This window comes from Dermochelys coriacea, chromosome 6 (assembly GCF_009764565.3).
Source record: "Dermochelys coriacea isolate rDerCor1 chromosome 6, rDerCor1.pri.v4, whole genome shotgun sequence".
Classification (NCBI taxonomy): Eukaryota; Metazoa; Chordata; order Testudines; family Dermochelyidae; genus Dermochelys; species Dermochelys coriacea.
The window spans coordinates 15911658-15936952 of record NC_050073.1 but is presented as its reverse complement, the minus strand read 5'-3'; the positions used below and the strand labels follow the sequence as shown (position 1 = coordinate 15936952).

General features: G+C 45.4%; 1 protein-coding gene across 11 annotated transcripts in view; it reads left to right on the top strand.

The window, feature by feature from the left end:
- RNH1 (ribonuclease/angiogenin inhibitor 1) overlaps positions 1–19264 on the top strand; it is a 40020-nt gene extending 20756 nt beyond the window's left edge. For 4 of the 11 annotated variants that reach the window (XM_043516439.1, XM_043516443.1, XM_043516441.1 and 1 more), the window contains exons 2-10: positions 3725–3830; positions 5880–6050; positions 8276–8446; positions 9752–9922; positions 10871–11041; positions 11601–11771; positions 13687–13857; positions 16082–16252; positions 18478–19264. In XM_043516439.1, the coding sequence (XP_043372374.1) occupies positions 3725–3830; positions 5880–6050; positions 8276–8446; positions 9752–9922; positions 10871–11041; positions 11601–11771; positions 13687–13857; positions 16082–16252; positions 18478–18565 (1391 nt within the window). In that variant the 3' untranslated portion in view covers positions 18566–19264. Of the gene's footprint in view, positions 1–363; positions 453–481; positions 517–2094; positions 2101–3691; positions 3831–5879; positions 6051–8275; positions 8447–9751; positions 9923–10870; positions 11042–11600; positions 11772–13686; positions 13858–16081; positions 16253–18477 lie in introns of those variants that run through there. The other 7 variants (XM_038407565.2, XM_038407557.2, XM_038407555.2 and 4 more) reach the window with 5 other exon arrangements.
- Positions 19265–25295: the final 6031 nt, after the last annotated feature.

Below are 25295 nucleotides of genomic sequence, written 5' to 3'. Positions count from 1 at the left end.
CCACCTATTGCTTGCACAATAAGCTCCCTAGGGGCCACAGGGATCTCACAGAGTGCTCATTGCAGAGCCATAAATAGCCCTGATAATTAGCTGGAGAGATGAACTCAAACACCTTTCCCCAACACATCAGAATCCTTCATCCCCTTACCAAAGGAAGGAACAAAAGACTAATTCCCCCCCAAAAGAAACTAAAACAAGATCTGTATGGTGTCAGCTGTACTTGAGCATTAAGAGTTAGTTTATTGTAAAGGAAGACAGCTAATTGCCTACATCTTCAGCTATAATGTGGCACATAGGGGAAAAGAATACCTTAATCACATGCCCTTTATAATGGAGACCAAGAAGGATGAGCATGCTAAGTAGGGTGGGTTCTTTGAAAGCCAGTCTGGGGGCCAATAAATTCAGCTACTCTGGCTTAGGCCTCTTTGGCTCTCTTTTGGATTCAAAGGAAGGTATGGTGTGGAAAAGCAGCTGAATGAATCTCTGAGCTGAGAAAGAAGATGGATGGGGAATCAGGGAAGGTTTTGCTCTATTATGTTTCTATTTTATATATTGTATGTTTGTTTCTCCACTTACTATTTTGAATGTTTTGGGATTGCAGATAATTTTTTGGTTCGTACACAGTAACTTAATCCCTTTGGCTAACTAGGTTTTGATATTATGGCAGTGAGATGGGTTACAGACTTATAAAAAGTAAAATCCCTGCCTTCCAAGCTTCTGCTTTTGGCTTTTTGTTTTGGATGAGTTGGTGAATACTATGCAGTGTATGTGGTAAATCTGTCTGTTAATGTTAGTCAGTACAAGTCATAGTCTCAGTTGGTATTAATTATTATACTTCAACTGAGAATAGTGGCGCTCCTACCATTCTATGTCAGCTGTGGGGCTAGCTGCATCTGTTCTTTCTGACAGGTTTCAGAGTAGCAGCCATGTTAATCTGTATCCGCAAAAAGAAAAGGAGGACTTGTGGCACCTTAGAGAATAACAAATTTATTTGAGCATAAGCTTTCGTGAGCTATACTTCATCGGATGCTTATGGTCAAATAAATGTCTTTAGAGACTAAAACATTTATTTGAGCATAAGCATCCGATGAAGTGTAGCTCACGAAAGCTTATGCTCAAATAAATTTGTTAGTCTCTAAGGTGCCACAAGTCCTCCTTTTTTCTTTTTGTTCCTTCTGAGTGAGGTTTAAGAACATGAATCTATGTAGTAGTAGTATTTACCTGTAACACAGATGCTGGGAACTGTATGCTAGACTTAGAACAATAGTGTACTCCCATTCTCTCATTAGAGGGATTAATTATGCTTTCTAGTAGGACTTCACTGTTGTAGACCATACTTCATGTCTAAGAATGTCTCTGGGGGAGTGCATTGTTACCAGACTCACCTCTATGCGAAAACTCCCCTTTATTTGGGATCCCTAACTTCTTCTCTCCATCTTTCATTATGTTAGGAAAAAATGATGTGGAGAGAACAGAATTAGAAGTATGAGGAAGAATTCGCTATAGTCCGTAGTGCTGTTCCTAACTATTCCACTCTGGTTTGGGCTAGTGTAGGAGGAAAATGCTAATGAACTTGACCTAGGAAACATGACTTGAAACACCACTTGGCACCGAGAGTAGATCCAGTTTAAAACCTTCAAAACCATGTTATTTGCTCACTGTCTATGCTCCCCTTTGGGTAGACCACAGCTAGCTAACACTATTTGAAAAGTGATCATGCCTGGTGTGGACACAGCTGAAGTGGTGTTTCAAATAAAACTCTAAAAAAACACCCTTCTTTGCTAGTGTAGATTAGACTTCTATGGGTCTGATTCATCACTGCATCATGTATAGCAGGGATGGGCAAACTACGGCCCGTGGTCCACATCCGGCCCGTGGGACCGTCCTGCCCAGCCCCTGAGCTCCCAGCCGGGGAGGCTCGCCCCCAGCTCCTCCCCTGCAGCCACGCCGCTGTGCGGGCTGCACAGCTTGCACCCGCCCACCTCCCAGGCTTTCAAATAAGCCTTTTCCGCCACTCTGAGCAGCTTGGTAATGGTGAGGGGGCGGGGGAGTTGGATAAGGGGCAGGAGGTCCCAGGGGGCAGTCAGGGGACAGGGTGTGGTTGGATGGGGCAGAGGTTCAGGGGGCGGGGTGGTCAGGAGATGGGGACAGGGAGCAGGGGGGTTGGATGGGGGGGTTGGGGACAGGGAGCGGGGGGGGGTTGGATAGGGCATGGGAGTCCCAGGGGGCCTGTCGGGATCGGGGGGGGTTGAATAGGGTGTGGAGTCCCAGGGGGGTGGTTAGGAATGGGGGTCCTAGGAGGGGGTGGTCAGGGGACAAGGAGCAGGGGGGGTTGGACCGGTCGGGGGCTCTGAGAGGGGCAATCAGGGATGGGAAGCGGTAGGGGGCGTGGACCAGGCTGTTTGGGGAGGTACAGCCTTCCCTACCCGGTCCTCCATACTGTTTCGCAACCCCAATGTGGCCCTCGGGCCAAAAAGTTTGCCCACCCCTGGTGTATAGTCACCTCCACTAACCAGTCAGAATGAGGGCATTGTCACCCACTCTGCACTGCAGTCAAATTGTGTAGTCACTTACACAAGGTGTAGGGTAACATGCTAGCCAAATGGAGACCCAGATAGTCCAATGGGACTTTTCTGGGTAATAAGTGTTTGTAGGATCAGCCTGTTAAACTGCAAGATTTATGGGCTTAGGCTTAGCTGTTTGTTTCGGCATATTTTTACCTATTGTAAAGTATTGTGTATAAGGACTGTGGAACCCCTCTGATCTGTAATACAGATTTACTGTACGCTTGTAACTCGGAATTGCTCTTTTGGGGCTGACACCAACAGCTGAACATAAAAATATAGAAATGACAAAAAATGTGCCCGTCCACTTAATGGTGTGTATTACCTTTCCAACACTACAGTGTTGCCGTATCCTGGTTCATGCAAACAATTCAAACACTGCCTTTGCTCTGTGTGGTACCCACTTTTGCTAAGCGTACAGGCAGGGGGTTGATAAGTTAAAAGTGACAAAATGCCCCCTGGAGCATGCCATCTGAATGTCTCCCACTGCCTGTAGCTCTGCAGTCTGCACCAGGTAAACTGGTGGGAGTCTGGTTCATGACTGAATAGTGCTGGATCCTTCCAGCCCCATGAACTTTGCATTCCAGTAATTTTGGTTTTTGACTGAGATATTTTTGTTAACATGGAACCTGTCAGTTCCCATGACTCTCCTCCTCTCCATATATACTCTTAGGAGAGATCACTAGGTCCTAGACTCACATCAGACTTCCCATGTTCTCCAAGAAGTACACACATGTACTGTACCCTTCAGACACCAGTGCAGTATTTACAAGAATGGTACCCATTGCTTTTCGAAAGTGCACACTGTCACATAGTCAAAAAGAGCCTCCCTCTCTTCTCACTGGGTCCAACAGTTGCCCAAAAACCACAAGGGTCTTGGCTGACTGTTGCAATAACTCTGAAGGATGCACATACCATCCAGCCACCAGATGGGGGCCTCTGCTGGGTTAGTCTGGCCACTATTTGATACATCTCAACATTGCAGATATGGAATTAGTGTCTGTAACCTTTCAACATAGGCCATGTGTAAAGAGGGCAAGTTGCACAACTGTAAGTTGTGGCTAAGAGGGTTATAAATCCAGCTGCCCAAGCATAACTGGAATGCTGGGGTTGTTGTTCTGTTTCAGAAATTACTCAGGGTCATCTTGTTAGATCTTCAGATCTTGCATCAGCATTTAAAATGGACCTTGACCTCCAGTGTGAAGAGATGAGTGCGTCGAGATGGACCGAGCTTAAATCTTCCATGAACACGAGCAAAACTGTCAGGTAGTACCAGTTTGTTTTGTTTTTGTTTTGTTTTCTAGAAGAGACCATATAGCAACTAAGCTGAATAGTTTCCTAAAGCAGTGGCTCTCAACCAGAGGTCTGGGGGCCGCGAGCAGGTTTCAGGGAGACTGCCAAGCAGGACCAGCATTAGACTTCCTGGGACCCAGAGTAGAAAGCCAAGCCTCCACCACATGGGGCTGAAGCCCAGGGCCTCATGCCTTGCCACCCAAGGCTGAAGTCTCAGCAACTTAACTTTGCGGGCCCCTTGTGGCATGGGGCCCCAGGTAGTTGCCCTGCTTGCTACCCCCTAATGCTTGACCTGGCTTTTATATGCGGAAAAACAGTTGTCACAGACGGGCTGGGAAGTTTTTTATAGCATGTTGAGGTGGCCTCAGAAAGAAAAAGGTTGAGAACCTCTGCCCTAACATGTGGAGGGAGTATACATGATTTTTTGGGGGGGTGGCGGGGAGGGAGAGGGGAAGGGGACAGAATGTTTTCTGCATTTCAGGGACAATATTCACTGCAGTATTGTTGCTATGTGATACTACAAACTTGCTCATGACAGAAGGATTCTGCTCATCCAAAGTAGGAAGCTCATCAGGACATGCTTATCTAAAGAAACCTACTCCTTGGTATGAACTCTGTCGGGGTTCAAATTCAGCATAGATCAAAAACACCAAAGTAGTGATGTCTTCAATGATTATTTAAATATGTTGCCACTGTTCTGGTGTTCCTGTCTTCCTTGGCAGAATGTTTATTTGCAGGGGGTTGGTGTCTCTATCTTCTTTCCTTCCAGAAAGATGGGTTTTAGGCTAAAAAAGTGTCACTAGATGGGAGTGCTGGTCACTCCTCCCTTATGGCATTTCATGACCAGTCTTACCAAATGCTATAAATTGACCAGCATTTTAATAAGTGGAAAGTCTCTATCCCTTTCACTTTTAATTCTACATGTTCTGGCAGCCACCAAGAGTATATAACTTCCATTTTAGCCCAGTCAGCTAGTGGGTGCTCTGCTGGGAGTTAGAGAGTGCTAGAAAGGATTAGTTCCACACTGGTCCACCTCTTTCTGGGAATCTGCACTTCTGGGCTGACCTCTTGCACCTCTGGGTGGACAAAATGAGCATTAAGATAGTTGGGAGGGAGCAGCAGATTGAGTGTGACTTGCTTTGAGTCGGGTAGGAAGAATTGCATGGGCCTTTTATATGTGAGTTATGTGGAACTAACTCTGACTGCCTGAGTCCTCCCCTGGGTATGGGATGCCCTCAGGGAACCTCGGCTATGTGCCAGTGATTAGAACTGCATTCTGAGCAGAGACTTGGCCGCCCAAGGCATAGAGGCTGAGAAGGTGACAGCAGCTGATAATTGCCAGGAAGGAAACAAGGATGTGAGCAGGTTTCAGAGTAGCAGCTGTGTTAGTCTGTATTCGCAAAAACAAAAGAAGTACTTGTGGCACCTTAGAGACTAACAAATTTATTTGGGCAAAGTCTCTATGAGCTATGCATGCCAGAGCAGACTCCTTGGAAGGCTCTCTCTGACTGGAAAGCCTGGCAAAGGACCAGTTATTTGGTGTCCCTACAGAATCTGCCTGAAAGCTTCTACATTACCTTCTGGACCTTTGGATTCAGGTGCACTCCTGCTGCCTGATGAACTGGCTAACTTGTTGGTGAAGAAACTAAGCTTAACTGTAGCCTAGGGTTAAAGCTCTGTTTGCTGGGGGGGGGATTGGGGCACACGCCATCTTCTAAGCGGCACAGATGGAGGAGTTCCATTCAGTCTGTCTCCGGCAGAATCTCACTTCCCTTTCTACAGTAGTAGAGCCCCAGTAGTGCAGGAGAATCCTGCCTCCTGCCAAGCCTGGGTAGTGGAGTGGGCTTTGTCTGCACAACAAGCTGCTGCATGTGGATTTTCAGTGATACTCTCCAGGGACTGACTTAAGGTCTAAATAACCCATTATCTTGTTTAATAAATACATCTCTGATGGGGAAATCTTCAGTCATTGAGGTGAGCAGAATGAATTTTTAGGACTAATGCCATCTATCTTCCCTGCAGGCTGGATGATTGCAATCTCTCTGCTAGTCACTGTAAGGATATTGGCTCTATCCTCAGTACAAACCAGTCCCTGATGGAGCTAACACTGAATAACAATGAATTGGGAGACTCCGGCATGGAACTGATGTGTAAAGGGTTGATGGCTCCAAGCTGCAACTTACAGAAACTCTGGTAAGTCTCGACAAGTGCAACACAACCACTAGAACTCTTACTGGTCTTTATCAATGCATTGTGAGTAACTCAACCCTTGGGGCCAGATCATCAGCTGAGGTAAATAATGCATCTCCACTGAGTTAGGCCCATTTATTCCAGCTGAGGAGCTGGCCCTACATTTACTGTAGTCTGTAAACTCATCATAAACCCTGAATTCTTATGACAAGTTTCAGAGTAGCAGCCGTGTTAGTCTGTATTCGCAAAAAGAAAAGGAGTACTTGTGGCACCTTAGAGACTAACACATTTATTAGAGCATAAGCTTTCGTGAGCTACAGCTCGCATCCGATGAAGTGAGCTGTAGCTCACGAAAGCTTATGCTCTAATAAATTTGTTAGTCTCTAAGGTGCCACAAGTACTCCTTTTCTTTTTCTGAATTCTTATCAAATTGCTTCTCATTTATTGGTAGGGAAAGGAAATTGATGTAACTTCATACGCTTCCTGAGTAATGACTGGGAGAATATGATCCCTAACTGGACTAGAAATTGGCTGACTTTTCCCAGCTCTGATCTTTTGGCCAGGGAAGCTCAAGACAGAGCAAGAACCACTTGTCTATAGCAGCTTTTAACACCTCCCAAATCCCAGCCCCTCCAGTCTTCAAAGAAGAAAAGGAGTACTTGTGACACCTTAGAGACTAACAAATTTATTTGAGCATAAGCTTTCGTGAGCTACTGCTCACTTCATCGGATGCACTTCTCCCCACTGTATTTTCCACTGAATGCATCCAATGAAGTGAGCTGTAGCTCATGAAAGCTTATGCTCAAATAAATTTGTTAGTCTCTAAGGTGTCACAAGTACTCCTTTTCTTTTTGCAGATACAGACTAACACAGCTGCTACTCTGAAACCAGTCTTCAAAGAGAACTCTTCCAATAGCTACATACATTTTGTTTTTTAGCTGCTTTAATCAGTTCTGTGCACTTCTTTACCACCAAGACTATCATACATAAATGGATCTTGGCACTTCAAAGACCAAGATAAGGTCTAGACAGCTGACAGCCTCCCCAGAGTTTATCTTGGGGGGAGGGGGGAGAATTGTTGCAAGGCTGACTCTTGGTTCTCCACAGTTCTGTGGGCTTCAAACTTCACTTGTCCTCTAGTGAGAAGAGCAATAAAAAAATTACAGGTGTGGGGAGCCAAAATATTAAGTAAATCAGACACTTTTTTTTTTTTAAAGATGGGCCTTAGAATAAATGGATCTAATACTTTCCCCAAGAGAGGGAAAACTAGTTATTGAGTCACATTTCAAATAGTTTGTCTTTTTAAACCTCAAGTTTCTCAAGAGTGCCAATCACAAATTCATTAGCTTCTCTCCTAAGCTAGGTTGCTGTGTTAGTGTTTTGTGGGCAGTTCAGTGCATGTTAAACGTCCACTGTTTACCTAGGGCAATGTGTTAAAGATGAAATCGGAAACCTCAAACTTTTCTAAAAAGCAAACTTCCTGACAGAACTCCATTTAAGATGTTGTACAGGTTATTGGCTCCTCTGAGTGATTTAAATTCACCCCCTTCTTGGTAATGTTGCAGCTGTCCTGCAACCACTCATACCAGAAACAGCATTGGGGAGAGACCTTTCTCAGTCCTTTGTTGCCACCGAGAGCAGGTGTATATCCTGCAGGATACAGTAGCTACACTGTGGAGGACAGCATATCTAACGCCTATGCAGCAATGGGGGATTTAAGCCAATATTTGGCTTAGATTTTATTTTTGACTACTGTGCCCTCGCTCTAAGGAGTCAATGGAAGGTAAGAGTCCCTTATTTATCTGGGAATAGCCTCTTGTTGGCTTAGACTTGTTCTATGTAGAACAACATTGCTGCATAGATGTATTGGAATTTTGTCATTACTTAATGGGAAAAATTCTCTTCTCTGCTATGGCTGCTGTACAAGAAGTTATTAAAAAAACAAAACATGGAAGCCCCTTGTTACTGCAACTCTAAAACTACTTGATTAAAATTTTTAACTGAGGCAGAGATTATTGGGTCTGGCCCTACCATAGTATTTATCTTGGCATGTAATAACTTTGGTAGAGTTACAGATGTTTTCTTTGTAAAGGTACTGAAGCATAATCCATTGTAGTGCTGCAGTGTATGATGAAGCCAAATACTGGAGGATACACCAGTCTTCGAGGGAAACATGGTGAATTATGAGGAACTCCATTCCTCATATGCTGGTTTCTTTTCTCCCTCAGGCTGCAGAACTGCAATCTAACAGATGTCTGTTGTAAGTATCTCTGTTCTGTTCTGAGCACAAAACCAACTCTGATAGAGCTGCATCTGGGTGATAACAAACTAGGAACTTCAGGTGTAAAAGTGCTGTGTGAAGGATTGATGGATCCCAACTGTAAACTACAGAAGCTACAGTAAGTAATCACGGGCCTCCTTGGTTCTTCCATGCATGTTTGACATTGCAAGGTGCTAGACAAAACTCAGATGGATGGGTAGGTTGGGGAGTGGAATTCTGTCATCTCTTGTAACCAGCAGTAAATTTGCCTCCAGCTGCAAATATCTGCAGGGAGGAAATATCTGGTAAACCAATTTAGTGGGGATTGGATGGTCCCAAGGCCTTGTAATGATGTGGACTGGTCTCTAGTCTGACCACCTCAATCTAACCCAGATTGGTAGTGACCAAAAGCTATTCTCATTGGTAGGTTCAGTGGTTTCAGCAGTGCTCCAAATCTTTATTTCCCAACCACCTGCTGTTTGGTTCTCGGTTGCATTCATTGGATCATCGGGATATGTTCCGTGGAGCATAGTTTGTGACTATTCAGACAAATTAGGGGTTTTAATCCCACTACCAATGGATAGGTCTCCATATTGAAACCACCTTTGACTGAGACCCTTGTTTAGCAGAGGCCAGGAATTAACTGGGCATGAAGAATTTGCTGCTTCCTTCCTCAAAAGGACAAATTATCACCGTTTTGTTCTTCAGTTTACCCATCTACTCCTCACAGAGTAATGGATGGCTAATCTGGCTCTTCCCATAACCATATTATAGGGAAGGAGAAGTGGGTAGAGATTAGGTGCATGCCATTTACACAGTACTTTAGGCTCTTGTCCACTGCAAACAACCCTCTGACATTACTTAATAAATAGTGGTAGGTACTATCAATGAAGAATGACCTGGAAGTTCTATGATCAAACCCCAGTCAAGAATAGGGAGCAGAAACTTGTTCCACAACCAGCAGGCATGCTGCTGATCAGTTTATTGCTCTTGATTCTGGTCTGGTTTCTGATCTGATTATACTAAAGGTTACCAGTTGGAGAAACTAACTCTTTTCCGCCTTTAGAAAGACATAACAGTGGTGGTTGTATGCTCTCTTACAATTCAAGAATTAAACAGCGGTTGTCAGCAAACCTGCATGCAATCTTATGAAAGGCTTACTATTGAAACTGAGCAGATACCCCATCTGGTGATGCTTTCAAATCAAATTGACTGAAGTCTCCTGGCAATAGCACGTAAGTGCTATTAAGTTAGCAGCTGAGGTTTGGGGACTCTCCTCATGAAAAGTCATGAGCAATCTGTATATTTAACAGGCTGACTGGTAAACTCTCTGCTCGATCTTCCTGTCTGGGCTGTGGACAAGACTTCCATGCTGCTGACATAACTGAGCTGAGTGACAGGATGAAGACTCCTATTTTGCTCTGGTTTCTTCTTCTTTTTGCAGGTTAGAGTATTGTGAACTCTCACCTGACAACTGTGAGATGCTGTGCTCCGCTCTGCGCACAAAGCCCTCCCTGAAGGGGCTCAACATAAGTAACAACAAACTTGGAGATGCAGCAGTAAAAGTGCTATGTCAGGGAATGATGGATGCCAACTGTAAGCTACAGTCACTACAGTAAGTAACAGCTGGTTCCCTCCAGTTCTAACTCTCCTCTTACAGAGACACGCCATTCTCTTGCTGCCAGAATACGTAAGAAATTCTGTGGCTTATCCAGGTGCATCTATGTTGCCATAAAAATTGCAAAAACTTTGCTGGCTTAAATTCTGCTTGGCGCTCGATTCAGAGAGCTGGCTTTCACTCTTCACTGCATGGTAATGGTAGTGGAGTCACTGTGGACCAGACTTGCAAAAGAAAAGTCTGTTGGCTCCTATCTGGGAGGGAAAACTATTATCCCCCAGCTCTAGCTAGTCTCCCACCAGTTACTATCCAACTAGGTCTGAATACTACTTCAGAATAACAAAGTGCACGTCTCTTCAAAGTGGTGTTCTGTGATACACCCCTTGTCTGGGGAAAAGGCCACGGAGGCAGTTTGGTGCAAGATCTCGGTCTCCTGCCACATCTAGATCTTCAGAGCACTCCTGCCCTAAGAGCAGTATAGGCTGCAGAATCTCTGCTTATAGCATCAGCTGGAAGCCATGTGGAGACCATTGTGTCTGCAGCAGCCATGAGCTCACCATCCCAGCGTGGGTCTAATGGAGTTATGGTCTCAGGGACTCCCCTGGTTTTGTCTGTCCCCAGGACTTCCTTGAAGAGGGATCCTCAATATAAAGAGCGGCCCATGCAAATCACCTATCGGTTACATACATGGTATATGGGTTTAATGAGCACCATAGTGCCCTAAAGGAAGGATGATGCAAATGGTTTCTTCTGGGGGAATAATGGGCCAAATCCTCAGCTGGCATACCTCCACTGAATTCAGTGGAGCTTCACCAATTCATACTGGCTGAGGACCTGGCTTGTTGTCTCTTCCCAGTTGTATTCAGGATGGTAGATGTCCTCTAATACACTGACTTATGGAGAAGCAACTACTGAACTTTGATCTGATTCTTCTATTCCCCACAGTGTGGAGAACTGTCATGTCACAGCTGCTAGCTGTGGGGATCTCGGCACTGTTCTTGCTATGAAGCCATCCCTGACAGAGCTGTCTGTGGGAGAGAACAAGATTGGAGATCCAGGTGTAGCACTGCTGTGCCAGGGACTGCTGAATCCCAACTGTAAAATAGAGAAGTTATGGTAAGGGAAACTAATGGCTGCTTAAAATCTGCACAAGTTGGTAGCCTCCAAATCATCTGTATTTATTATGCTGGCATGATCTTTTCCGATGTGTAGAGTTTCCTAGTCAACAAATCCCTTATGAAGCAGAAGTGCACCTCAGACCCCTTCTCTCAGGAAGGGTTGGATGAAGAACACTGCTGAATAGGCAGGAAAGCACAGTGAGGTCAGTAAATGATCAAATTCTCTGAAGGAGGACATGACTGAATATTCATTACAGCAGCGTTCTTTCTTCTGTTTTCTGTACAACATTAGGTACCCAACTTACTTTCTGTCTTTTTAAAAAGGAGATTTTTATCTCTAATGCAGGAAAGGGGAAGATGTAAGCAGGAGAAGGCTGCTTACACCAACGAAACTTGTAAAGTAAATGTGTGCCTATAACAAGCCTCTTAAGAGTTCAAAAGACACTTTACTGTTCTGCATTTCTACCACCCTGGGTAAAAATAGGATTCACCCCAGATCAGCATATAAAGTTCTAAGCAAATCTTGAAGAATCCAATATTCCTATTGTGTTCCTCAGGTTATGGGAGTGTGGTGTCTCACCTGCTGGCTGTAAGGATCTCTCCCATGTCCTCAGTGCAAAAGAGTCCCTAACAGAGCTGAGCCTGATTGGTAACGAGTTTGGAGACCCAGGAATGGAGCTACTGTGTCAAGGACTGAAGGATCCAAAAGCTAAACTCCAGGCACTATGGTAAGCTGCTGCTGGCTTCCTTTACAATGTTCACTGTCATCATTTTTTATTTTTATTAACAAATAACTCTTCTACACTAAGCAGTGCCAACACAAACATCCTAACTGATTCAGGTCCTCTAAGGGTGGTGTAGTTCTTCTGTTTAGCAAGGCCCCCAAGGGATTCTGATGCACAGAGCCCATTGAAAGTCAATGGGACTAGTGCTCCTAAAACCCTTAGGTAATGTTTTTGAAAGGTCATGGGGAAGATTTTCAAGGTCTAGGAAACTGAGCATTGTCAAGTTTGAGCCCATCCATTAAGTATAATTAATTCACTTGACAGAAGGATTCAGTGACTTGGAAAAAGATGTTTGAAAGGGGAGCTTTAACAGCAAATTGGATGTTGGGTCTGCTAGTTTCCTGTTTTGTATTGGATTCCTAGCTTTCCCATGGCTTTCTATTGCTCAAAAGCCCGAAGGCTTGAGCTAAATCCCACCAAGTGTTTTGGGATTTCTTCTGTGGTAGAGGAGAGGGAGTGAATGTGTTCACCAAGGAAAGCCATAGCCTTTAGCAATGAAGGAAATCTGTCTGCTAGCTGCAATATAAATATACATGGCTCCCCCTTGAAAGGGTTTAAAGAAGTCCGTACTCTGACTGAAGGTGGCAATTTTAGTCAGTGTAAGAACAGAAGGTTCTACCTACATGAACTTCTCTTTTTCCACCTCTATACTTACCTGGTGTAGCCTTCCAGACCTAGGTCCTCTGGCATTATGTGATCTGGGGTAGGAAGAGAACTGCCCCTTTGTCTGAAGGTTTAACAAGTGAAATAACCCTTTCCTACTATCTAAGCCAAAAGAATACCATAGTTATCTGTTTACACAGATAGGTGAATGTGAGAGTGAGGAAAACCTAGGAATAGGTGAGATGAATGGTGGTATGTCTCTAAGTAGTTCACTCTGAAAGGGATCAATCTCTCATACAGCTATGTGCCTCAAAAGAGCAAAGATCTTGCATTCTTTGAGGTGGGGACGTAATTTTAGTGTGATGCACCGGGACAATTGAGCCTCAGACCTGGGGGAGTGGATAAGGATATGGGTGATTTAAAATAGCACATCTAATCACTGATGACAAAAGACAGAAGGCCCAGACTTCACTAGGAATGTGATCCCACCCTGTCTAAATAGCTCTAATCACCAACATGAGGGGGAGGACCTGAGGCATTCAGGAGAGGTCAGCAGCCATAGAGGTTAAAGATGGGAGAGGAAGACCTATTAGATCGGGGAGGAGGCAAACTTTTTGGGCTGAGGGCCACATCAGGGTGGGGAAACTGTGTGCCGGAATGGGCTCAGAGCAAGGGATTGGGGCAGAGGAGGGGAGCGGCGTGTATGAGGGGGCTCAGGGCAGGGGGTTGGGGTGCAGGGGGCTCAGGGCAGGGTGCGAGGTGCAGGAGGGGTTCGGGCTCCGGCCCGGCACCGCTTACCTAAAGCTGCTCCAGGGTGGCAGCGGCGCACACCAGGGCCAGGGCAGGCTCCCTGCTGGCCTGCCCTGACCCCATGCTGCGCCGCTCTGGGAAGCGGCTGGAACCATGTCCCTGTGCAGCCCCTGGGTGGGGAGGGCACAGGGCTCCACTCGCTGCCCTTTCCACACCTCCAGGTACCTCCCCTGAAGCTTCCATTGGCTGCAGTTCCCCGTTCCCGTCCCTGGGGCCCCAGTGCCTGGAGGCAAGAGCAATGCACTGAGCCCTCCGGGGCCCCAGGGACGTGGTGCTGGCCGCTTTTAAGAATGGCGCAGGGCTTACAGCACCACAGGGGCAATCCCATGGGCTGGATCCAAAGCCCTGACGGGCCAGATCCAGCCCACAGTTTGCCTACTCCTGTATTAGATCATCCAATCAGTCTTTCAGCTTCTGAAGATCTGGTTTCTTTTTTACATTGCAGGATAAGGGAATGTGGTCTTACAACTGCCTGCTGTAAGAGCATTAGCTCTGTTCTTGGCACAAACCAGACCTTGAGAGAGCTGCATATGGGTGGAAACAAGATAGGAGATGCAGGGGTTGAAATTATCTATGAAGGACTGATGAGCCCCAACTGTAACTTACGGTCTCTATGGTAAGTAACTTATTTCTCTTTCACTTGCAGATATTGGTTGCCCAATAAAGAATGGGGGTGGATGGAGATAAGGCATAGAGGCTATGAAGAAACTGTTACAAAATACCAAATAGTGAGAACTGATGCTCAATTATAGCAGTCATGGCTGGGAACAGAATGCTGTTGGCATTCATTGGAAGACAGTCTCCCTTGAAGTCCTCATTTCCCACAGATTCTTCTTTGTACTTAAAACTGGCCCTTTGAAAAGAACTAGCAAATGTTAACTCCAGTGTTGTCTTTGGGGCATAAGCTACACTAAGTAAAGGGGAGCTGGAGGAATCTCCCTGGGGACAGGTTATCCCAAACCTGCCGATCGCAGGATTTGTTGCACCTTCCTCTGAAGCAGCAGGTACTAACCACTGTCAATGGCATACCTGGCTAGATGGATCACTGGCCTGACCCGTATCTGGCAGTTCCTGTGTCCTACCGCTAGAGTACAAATCCTAACTAGGATAACATGTCTGTGTTGCTTTCTTTGCGTATCTGTGCAAATTCTACACTGTTTCAGCCCTTCCAGAACAAGCAGCTGATCAGTTTGTGTGGATTAGCAGAACTGTGCACATCTGACTATCAGTAGCCAATGACACTTCTTTTTTTCCCCCTCAGGTCTGAGTACTAAACTTGTGTAAATAACTGGCTTAGTACTCCCAATACATAATGCTGCAGCTACCTCCCCACCCCCGATGCCACAACACTGGAATGGTACTCTACGGCTCTAGTCGCACTCAGTGAAGCCAAATGGGCAGGAGCCATGGAATCACATGTGGTTACCATGGATGCTTTACTCATGGCTTCTAGAACCTGTAGGTTAGACTAGAAAGCCTCTGTCTCTCAAGATCCTTTGGCTTCAGTTCTCAGCAAATCAGCTTCTGAATGGGAAGGACTGAGTGCCAAGAGGTCATTTGCCTTCTCTCAGAGGTGGACCAGCAGATTGAGCTATGGGTTTGACTGTGTGACATCTGAATCTCAAGGCCAATAGATGTGTCAAGTAACCCAAGGGGTGGGCTCTTAATTAAGGTTCTAGCATTATAAACTTAGTTTGAGCTACTCCTGTGTTTATTGAAGTACTAGTCCTTTGGTGAATCTTGCCCATATACTCAGGGTTTAGCTGATCGCCATATTTGGGGTCGGGAAGGAATTTTCCTCCAGGGCAGATTGGAAGAGGCCCTGGAGGTTTTTCGCCTTCCTCTGTAGCATGGGGCACAGGTCACTTGCTGGAGGATTCTCTGCTCCTTGAAGTCTTTAAACCACAATTTGAGGACTTCAATAGCTCAGACATAGGTGAGAGGTTTTTCGCAGGAGTGGGTGGGTGAGATTCTCTGGCCTGCGTTGTGCAGGAGGTCGGACTCGATCATAAGGTCCCTTCTGACCTTGGTATCTATGAATAGCCTTGGCTTCTTGAAGGAACTCTTTTTCAATTTGCCTCTGTTCTTTATCTGTAAATAACCCAGTAATAATAATCTGTAAATGTTGTTTAGTCTGGTCTTTGTTAGCTTGGTCACCACCTGTAGCAGTGTAATAAGGAGAGAGAATAGCCTAATGGCTCAGTCTGGCTGCAAAAACTCAATTTTTTCCCTACAACAGAGATTCACCAGACTGTTTGGTCTACAAGTTGGATATGTCTTGTGTTCCCTAACATGCTATCTAGTGACAGATCACACGAGTGCACACAAAAGAGTGGAAATAAGGTGTGGGAACACTAATCTTGTGCAATAGAGATCTCCACTTGTGCAACATCAAAACTCGCCAAGCCTAATATAGGCTGGTTTTATGTCCATTCATTAGCTGGGAAGGGTCAGATTCTGTCCTCTGTTACACCTGGCATTTCCATTTAGCAGAGGTCAGAATTTAATCATGAATGTCTAATACTGACCCAAATCTTTTAGGGTGCATCCTCCAAACAGATGGCAATGTGCTCTCACTCTTTCTGTGGCTGGAGCCAGAAGAAAGGGATTGCCTGCAACAAGTAGTCACAAAGGGGCCTGAGCACTGGTGTCTTTATGGGGAGCACATGCTGCATGTAAAAAACACAAGCTATCTTATGTGCCAGCCTCTGAAATGGCAGAAAGACAAACGGTGTTGCTGCCTGCTGCAGTCCTGGTTGGGATGTCTACTCCTAACAGCCCAGAGTTCAAAGTGACTCTAAATCAGTACTCTTATTTTTGGCTCCTCTCTTTCCCTGCAGGTTGGGTAACAGCAGTCTCTCAGCTGCTTGTTGTGGGAGTCTGGCCACTATCCTCTCTTCCAAACCGTGCCTAACAGAGCTAGACCTGAGTAACAATTCACTGGAGGACGAAGGTGTGAAGAAGCTGTGTGAATCCTTGAAACATCCAAACTGCAAACTACAGCAACTAGTGTAAGTGGTGCTCACTTTATATTCCCTCAGCATTGTGCTGGTGTCTTAGAATTAAAAAGGAGAATGGGGGCTTCCAAGAGGACACAGGGCAGTGAGCAAAGCCTGCTCTAGGGAAGTTAGTGTCTAATGGGAATCCATGACTTCCTGCAGGAGGCAAACTTCTATCAGCTGTTTCACAAGCTGCCTGCTCTTTTGAGGCTGTTTGCCCATGTTCCTGATACAATGGCTTACTGCCCTTGACCCTAGAGACCAGACTAAATTGTGACCGATCAACAGAAAACACTTGAGTCTGATCCTTTAAGGTCCTGTCCACATTGCAGCTTTCAATTGCATGGGTGGGGTCCCCTGCCACATAACCAATACCTGTGGGGGCCAATCACTTGGTCCCGGTCAGAAGCTTGCTCTTCCACATAGTCTCCCAGTAACTAGATTCGCCTGGCTTGCCTGCCCCTCAGCCGGAGGGACTTGCATGAGCTCCTCATTGACACAGGTGACTGGGCTCTGGAAGGGAGTCTTGGTGGTGGGCTTTTATTTCTATCCTTGGAAATGGGTTAGGCCTGGAAGGGACAATCAGGTGGACACCACTGCTGCAGTAGGAGGGGATGAGGGGAAGAAAGAAGAGAGATCTTGGTTTTTATGTGAAGTGAGCCCATTATGTTTGGGGCATATCCCAAAAAAATCTCTTTTGCTGACTTTCCCTTAAATCCTCTGACATGACTCAGTCTGGGACTAATCTGACCAGATGAGTAACACCCTCTCTCTTGTAGCATGGACAGGCCTTTAGTCAATCTGTGGCCGAGACAGCTGCCCCTGTGTGACTGCATGGGGATGCCCCAGAATTGAAATAGCAGAACGTAAAGGTCTTGGCAGTGGGACATTCCCTGTCCCTAACTCCTCCATGCTGTGAAGCTATTTTTAATCCCATCTCCTGCTCTTGGACCAGACCATCTCCCCCCCAGCCCTTGGCAGGACTCAAGGGATTGGATGTCTTATACAGATTACAAGAATATCCAGAGTTCCGATAAATGTTGGAAGAAGCATTAACATACTGCTTAAGCCTGAAGCCCATCTCTAACTATCTTAGACTAGGATGAGGTCTATGTGGGGGGGGCAGACTATCTCTCTCACACCATTCTACTTATAACTTCCTTTGATTCTTGCTCCTGTCAGAGAGGGGATATTGGATTAGGTTGGGGTGGGCAAATTATGGCCTGCAGGCCTGGTCCGCCCCACCAGCCATTTTACTCTGGCCCTCGAGTTCTCGCTTCAGCGCAGCAAGCCCCAGACCCTGGAGAGCAGGGTTGGGGGGCCACTCCACATAGCTCCTGGAAGCAGTGGCATGGCCCCGCTCCAGCCGGGGAGCAGGGTTGGGGGCTGCTCCACACTACTCCCAGAAGCAGCGGCATGGTCCTTCTCCAGCTCCTATGCATTGGGGCAGCCAGGGGGCTCCGCTCTCTAAACTGCCTCCGCAGCTCCCATTGGCCAGGAACTGCAGCCAATGGGAGCTGCAGGGGCGATGCCTGTGGACAGGGCAGCAGACAGAGCCACCTGGCCACACCTCCATATAAGAGCTGGAGAAGGGACATGCTGCTGCTTCCGTGAGCCACTTGAGATCAGCGTCACCTAGAGCCTGCACCCCAAGCCTCTCCCCGAGCCCCTGCCCCAGCCCTGATCCCCTCCCACCCTCCAAACCCCTCTATCCCAGTCCAGAGCACCCTCTTGCACCCATAACTCCTCACTTCTGGCCCCACCCCAGAGCCCACACCCCCTCCAATACCCCAACCCCAATTTTGTGAGCATTCACGGCCTGCCATACAATTTCTATTCCCAGATGTGACCCTTGGGCCAGAAAGTTTGCCCACCCCTGGATTAGATGGACCACAGGTCTGATTGTCTGGCAGTTCCTAGTGACAGATGCTTCAGTGGACTGTGAAGCTACACCATGCTAGGCAGAAACAAATCCAGTTGTATGACTCTCCTTTGGTAGCCTTGCTCGCAACTTAATACAGCTGAAGCCTACCCTTGGTTTAATAGCGCCGCCTGGGGACTTTGGTCTTGAATCAGGAACCACTAGCAGAATGGCAAAGGCCAATAAGGCAGTTTTGGCTCAAACCTAATTGGCTCCTCTTTGCCATGTCTTCTCCCCAGAGGTGACTGCCTTTGCCCTCCAGCACTCTTTGATTTGATAGCAAGCCTGCTGAGACTGCTGTGTGTTTTCTTTTCAGTCTGTACGACATCTACTTGAGTTCTGAAGTGGATGATGAACTGAAAGTCCTGGAAGAGTCCAAACCTGGATTGAAGATTATTTTGTGAGTGGTGCAGTTTCAGATGTGACCTGTCTGCTGAGCACTGTCCTCTCCCTTTATCTGAACTCTTCATAGCTGCAGTTAACCAATGAATTCAATGTAGAATGTTTTTACCAAAAAAAAAATTCATGGAATCTCTGCAGAACAATGTCCCTGAAGGGAATTGGCAGCCTGCTGTGTATTCATGAATGTATCCAATCTGAGGCTCATCAGAGCATCTCTATCCCTGAGGTAAAGAATACTAGGCATTTACAAGAACTGGGTCTTTAGCCTATAGGGGCAGCTCTAAAATGCCTATTTAATGGGTCAATCAAGATTTCTAGAAGTTTCCCTTCCAAAGAGCTGGCAAAAGCAGAACCACCTGGTGAATGTCTAGTATTCAATAGATGGTGCTTTTGCTGAGTCTCTGGGGGAAAGTATCCAGGAACAAAGCAAAGCAAAAATATTGACACAAAAATAACTGAAGTAATGCACTCTTCCTGGAAGAGGTCTGTTTTTCCCCTGGGAAAGTAACCTTGGCAGAAGCCCCTAGACAAGGCTGATAAGAGTAGGTGCTCACTTAATACTGGGACTTCTATAAAGCTTCTTTATTACAAGTAAAAATGATGCTCTCTCTGCTAAACTGAAAGGGAGTAAATTCTCTGACTTGTTCTGGCAAAAGTAGCTCTGTAGAAATATCATTGTAATAAAGTTTCATTGCAAAGAATGAGATTCTTATTTCTCTACTTTGTTCAGAAAGTTATGTTTGATGCAAGTGATGAAGGGACACAAAAGGTAGGTTGAAGTTGTAGGTCAAACAACCTTTAAACTGCTTTAAGGCCAATCTGCCTTCAGAACCAGTACACTACTAATGGCTTTCCTTGATTTCAATAGAAATATATCAACTTAGGCACACAATAAACAAGTGGCAGCAGGGAACATCCATGAAGAGCAAAGTGTGAAGCAAAGACTTAACGCTTACAATGAGTCCTGTGGAAAACTGAGTGGAAAATAACTTGTTAGTACCCATTTGATGTCTAGGTTTCGCTTTTTGATTTATATTTTTTTTCATAGAATCATAGGACTGGAAGGGACCTCGAGATCATCTAGTCTAATCCCCCCCCCCCCCACACTCATGGCAGGACAAAATATTATTCTAGACCATCCCTGACAGGTGTTTGTCTAATCTGTTCTTACTTGCCAGTGATGGAGATTCCACAACCTCCCTAGGCAATTAATTTTTTCCCTTTTTGGATTAAAAATAATATGCCTGAGTGGGGAGTGCAACTTCCTGTGCTGTTGAAGCCTTGCTCAAAAGAGTGCACTCAAAATCCTGCTGGTACAAACTGCAAGGGCTGGAGTGGGGGAAAGGAAGATGATTTTTAAAAAATAAACACAAGAGACAACCAAAGGAGCTTCAGACCATGGAGCCCAAATGCAGAGTGGCCTTTACACAGAGAAGGAAGCCCAGATAAATCTATTTTTTCCCCCCTTAATGTTTTCCTGACTAAACACCTTGGCTCCACACTAATGCTCATGAACATAACTGTTAAATGGTGGCTTCCAGATATTGTTGAACGGCAGGAAGTGAACAGTATGGTGTTTACAATCTCCCTTCACAAGGAGAAGCCACAGCTGGCCAGAAGGCTCATAACCAAGGAAGGGGCTGACTAAGGTCAGCACCATGAAGACTTGTTACAAAACCCGTCTGTAATTTTGCAACCGAAACATGCTTTCTTCACCCCTATTCTTCAAGGAGGGTGACAGGAGCAGCATGACACCACGCAGTGGTACAGATTGCACCTCCTATGATACAAAGGGGAATCAAGTGCCACTTCAGTGGAAGTTTAGTCTACTCAAGCAAGGGCTGAATCTGGGGCAAAGATGTTCCAGGACGGGCTGCATGTGTGGTGACTAACCTTCGGGGTGTCTTCCTTAAGACTAGTCAGTTCTTGGTTTTAATAGGGGCCAAATGCTCTACAATGGAGGCAATCTCCTGCTCACACTCTGGGTCCCTACCCTTTGCATGTGTGTGGCCTGGTTTGGAAGGGGCAAAGTGGACATGAGCTGTTGGGCTGCATGCAGCAAAAACTCTAGTCACAGGAGGGTGTTTGAGACAGATCTGGTTGGAAATGCATTCGGTTTAAGCGAGGGAGAAGTGTTGAGAGCCTAGAGCAGGGTTTTGAGAGTGCATGGTTTGGACAGAGGGAAGGTCCCAGACTCAGTTTAGATAGTGGGAGGAGATACCATATGGGGCACTGTGGAAGTGGTGTCTAGCAAACTATAGGGGCCAGTAGTTTTGAGGGTGTAGGTTATGCAGTTGCTTGGGTGAATTTAAAGCAGACCTCAGCTTGACTTCTAGAGCTTGCTCTTGTAACTGTGCCACAAACAAATTGTGGCTACAAATAGTCATTCACGTTGCATCTTATTTTCAGATGCAAATAGTCAATCCAGGAAACTCGCATTAGGACATCCTGGTCTATAGTCAAAGTAACTGGACTTGTTTGCAAATTAGTTTTGAGATTGGTTGGGAGTTTTTTTTTTTTTTGTGTGGGTGGGTGTTTGTGTGTGTGGTGTGTGTGTTTTTTTTTTTTTTTTTTAAACTCTAAGCAGACACACCCTCAAGTGGCTAAACCTATTCTGACTCCTGTGAGTTAACCACTAGGTGTCACTATTTCACTTTGCCCCTGCCTGCCTTGTTACAATGGTAACTTGACTCCCAAAGCGCTATTACTGGCATGCTTGAGTGAATGTAATTCACTTCATTAGGGAGCATGTAATGCTGCTGTGTGTGTTTGTTTGTTTTTTGTATCACAGCTCCGAGAGCACTAAGCCAGTCCTATTTCTATAACATCTACTCCTACCCTTTATTTTTCTTAGCTCACAACATGGGGGCAGGGGGACTTGAGCCAAAATTCTTTGCTTAGGAAGTATCTCCCTCCCCCCAGTCCCAATTGCAGTGGGCAATGCAGGGGTGGGAGGCAGTTTCTCAGCAGCAAAATTAGGTGGAAGGGGATATTTTACAGTAGAATCTCGGTCAACCACCCACCTCATTTGGAACTACAAGTACATGGGCAGCAGCAGAGACCAAAAAAGGAGGCAAACACAGTACTGTGTTGAACATAAACTATGAAAAAAAGATAAAGGAAAGCCGCATTCTTCTTCTGCATAATAAAATTTCAAAGCTAGATTAAGTCAGTGTTCAGTTGTAAGCTTTTGAAAGAACAACCATCATGTTTTGTTCAGGTTTCAGAGTAGCAGCCATGTTAGTCTGTATTCGCAAAAGAAAAGGAGTATTTGTGGCACCTTAGAGACTAACAAATTTATTTGAGCATAAGCTTTTGTGAGCTATAGCTTATGCTTATGCTCAAATAAATTTGTTAGGCTGTAAGGTGCCACAAGTCCTCCTTATGTTTTGTTCAATTATGAACATTTCGGAGTTACGAACAACCTCTGTTCCCAAGGTGAACTCTGAGGTTCTATTATAATAGCCCTTCAACTTCCAGCAGAGCTCTTTCCTGAGTTAAGGGTACCACTGTTGGTGCTCGTTCAGCCTGGACTTTCAGTTGCTGGGTCCTTGCGCACTGAAGCATTTAGGGAGAGCAGCGGATGAAGCCATGTTCCCTGTCCACCTCCCACCTTGAAGCTGAACCTTTCTCCACCTGTTTCTTTTTTGCAATCACAGCTGTATTGTCTCACTTGCTCCCAACAAAGCCCAGCTGGTGCTGTATGGTCTGTGAGCAGCCCAGCCTCTGAGAGCATGTGAGTTTGTGCTCAGTGGTGCAGAGTAACCTAAGTGCACAGACACCTTCTCTTTCCTCTGCTGCAGCCAATAATGATGGCTATGAGTCGCTCCAGGCCTGGCTCAGGACTGCAGCAACCTAACTGCTGCTCCATAGGTTCATCTTAAAGGGCAACTAAAATGCTCTAAGGGCTAAACTGTGGTTCAGAGTGTGCACCCAGGTAGGGGAATAAGAAAGCCCCCCTTATACCTCTGCACAGGCTCCCCTGACCTGGAGTCTAGGCAGAGAGGGTTAAGGGGTACTGTGTGTTCATTTATACCCTTCCAGGGCAGGTGGGATTTGAGTGGCATTTTAACTTTACAGCCCCAAAGCACCAGGTAGGAGGAGTGGGAGGAGGTAATTTTTCAGCTTCTATTGGCCAGAAATAAAACTAGCCCGGGGTGGGAGTTGTCTTCCCTGAGCGACTGTTCCTTCCCTGGTATGTTCCTAGGTCAATAGAGCTTGACACAAATTTGTGGAGGCACAAATCTAGCTCTATATATATACATAACCAAATAATTAACAGGTCATGTGAGTATTAAAAAAAAAAAAAAAGGAATAATCAGCTCTTCCTCTGTTTCTCTGCCAACACCTGAACTCAGATTTCTGCATCTCTTGTGCAAGAGCTGATGGCATGGCTAGCGCAACAAGCCGAGGAGAGGTTACATGTATCAATGATTCACTCACTCGCTATCTCTTTCCTCTCTCCTGCCCAAATCTTCCACCAAAAAAACCTGGGAACCAAAGACAAGTCACTGCTGAAGCAGTCAGCTGGAGAGCAGATATATAATGTAGCAACTACAAATTGAATGTAACAAGCTGCTGTAGGGATCATTCAATGGGGAATGAACACCCCCCCCCCCACCTTGATCTAAACTATATGTGGCTCAACTGTTTGAGCTAAAGGCCCAGATTGTCAAAAGTATTTAGGCTCAGCACTAATGGAAGTTAGGAGCCTAAATACTTTTGAGGATCTGGGCCTAAGTCCATTAGGCAGGTAGCAATCACTGAATTAAACCTCTTATGCAAACAAGTTACTAGAGGGGGAACAAAGCCCCTCTCTCTTTTCTTTACACAATGCACAGTCAACCTGTGGAACTCTTTGCCAGAGGACGTTGTGAAGACCAATTCCCTCTGAAGCACCTGGCATTGGCCACTGTCGGAAGACAGGATACTGGGTTAGACAGACCATTGGTCTGACCCAGTATGGCCATTTTTATGTGTTTGTTTTATGCAATGTGGGTTACCAATATTTACCACATACTGGTATCAGAGACCTCACAGCTATTTCCTATTAACAGTACAGAGAAAACAGCTGAATCATAGATACCACTATTTTGTAATTTGGCAAATGTTGACTTTTTACTGGCAATCACTGTATTTCACATAACATGGGTCCACTGGACCAAAATTACACAGATAAAAGCCACTAGAATTTTAGTTAAAGATGGACAATTTAAGATGGATCCAAATTTTGCATGGCACCTGGCAGATCAACTCAAACACAGATGAAGTCTCATGTATTTGCTTTTCACATGTCACATTATGCAAAAACCTAAAAGCACCAACTACTGAGAAGGCACCGACAACATCTAATGCTTCCAAATCAATAGGCTCTTGGCATCTTTCTATTGGACCAATCCAACAGTTTAGAGATTGGCAGAGTGGTTTATTATCACTCAAGCCTTAGAGCGCTAACCTTTTGCAGGTTTATGTTTTAGAATTCACTAACAGCAATGTATTTTAAAGGGTGTGTTAAGTCTGTGCGTTTCTGGTAATAACATAGGATCTTCTTTTTATAACAAACTTCATTTTTCAACCATGTTAGCTAATAAACTCAACCATAGAGGTCATAATGTTGCAACAAGATCTCCAGAAGCAGTTAAGGGAACACTAGAGATCAAAGTAGGTTTATGCCCCACAAGACAGTTGGTGTGCCCTGAGACTCTCACTTATTATGCCAGTCACTCCAGTTACCTGCCCTTGTTTCTATTTGTCTGGCTTCTCTGCTTGATCTCTTGTCACATGCTTAGATTATGAGCTTTTGGGGCAGAGCCTATCTTTTTATGCCATGTACTATGCCTAGCACAATGAGGCCCTGACTGTGACAGATATGGCAATTTCCAGCAGTATTTTTGGGAGAGCTGACTGTGTTACATTGAAGTATCATTGTGGGTCAGGGATTGTATGTAATTCCAGGGGGGAGGGTGACCACAGCTCCTGCAGGAACTAAGAACAGCTGGGGAGCGATTAGGCAGTTTCACTCAGATTGTAACACCTCCAGAGAGATGCTGCCATCTGCTGAAGCTCAAACATACTGGTTCAGACAGGATTCTCCAGGGACCAACAGATGAAGAAAATACTTTTGGATAAATAGCCTGAGTTTAAACTGACTCAGGACTTTTTTCTGATCCAGCAAATGGACAGGCCTTCTATCCAAGGGAGGACTACAATCCATAAGGAATAGTTGAAAAGACTGACACCAACCACAGCACTATTCTGGGATTTAGGTGATCTCTGGTAAACTCTTTTAGCGTATGTGTAGGGGTTTTTATATATCTATATAAATATATGTTTTCTCTGTAATGCTTTCACCTTAAGAATAAATGTGCTTGCGTAGAAAGGACTGTGTGGTAACTAACAACAGCTGGCAAATATGCTGTTCAAAAGCAAGCCTCTGAAGAGAAAGCAGAGTGCAGACATGGGCCTGTTTAGGCAGTCTGGCTTGCTGGGTATATCACAGTATAGGCACAGAATTGTGCAGCCTAGAAAAAACCCTGGTCAGGAGAGAGATAGATGCAGGTCTCTGCTCAAGAGAGGTGAGGGCTGAGGAGCTGGGAGCCTAAAGTGGGTACACTCAAGGGACCACAAAGGGGGAAATAGAGGTGCAGTTGCCCTGAATGATGATAAGTTCTACACAATACAAGCAACAATAGCAACATTCCATAAGCTTAACTACAGCGCACCTAGCCTTTG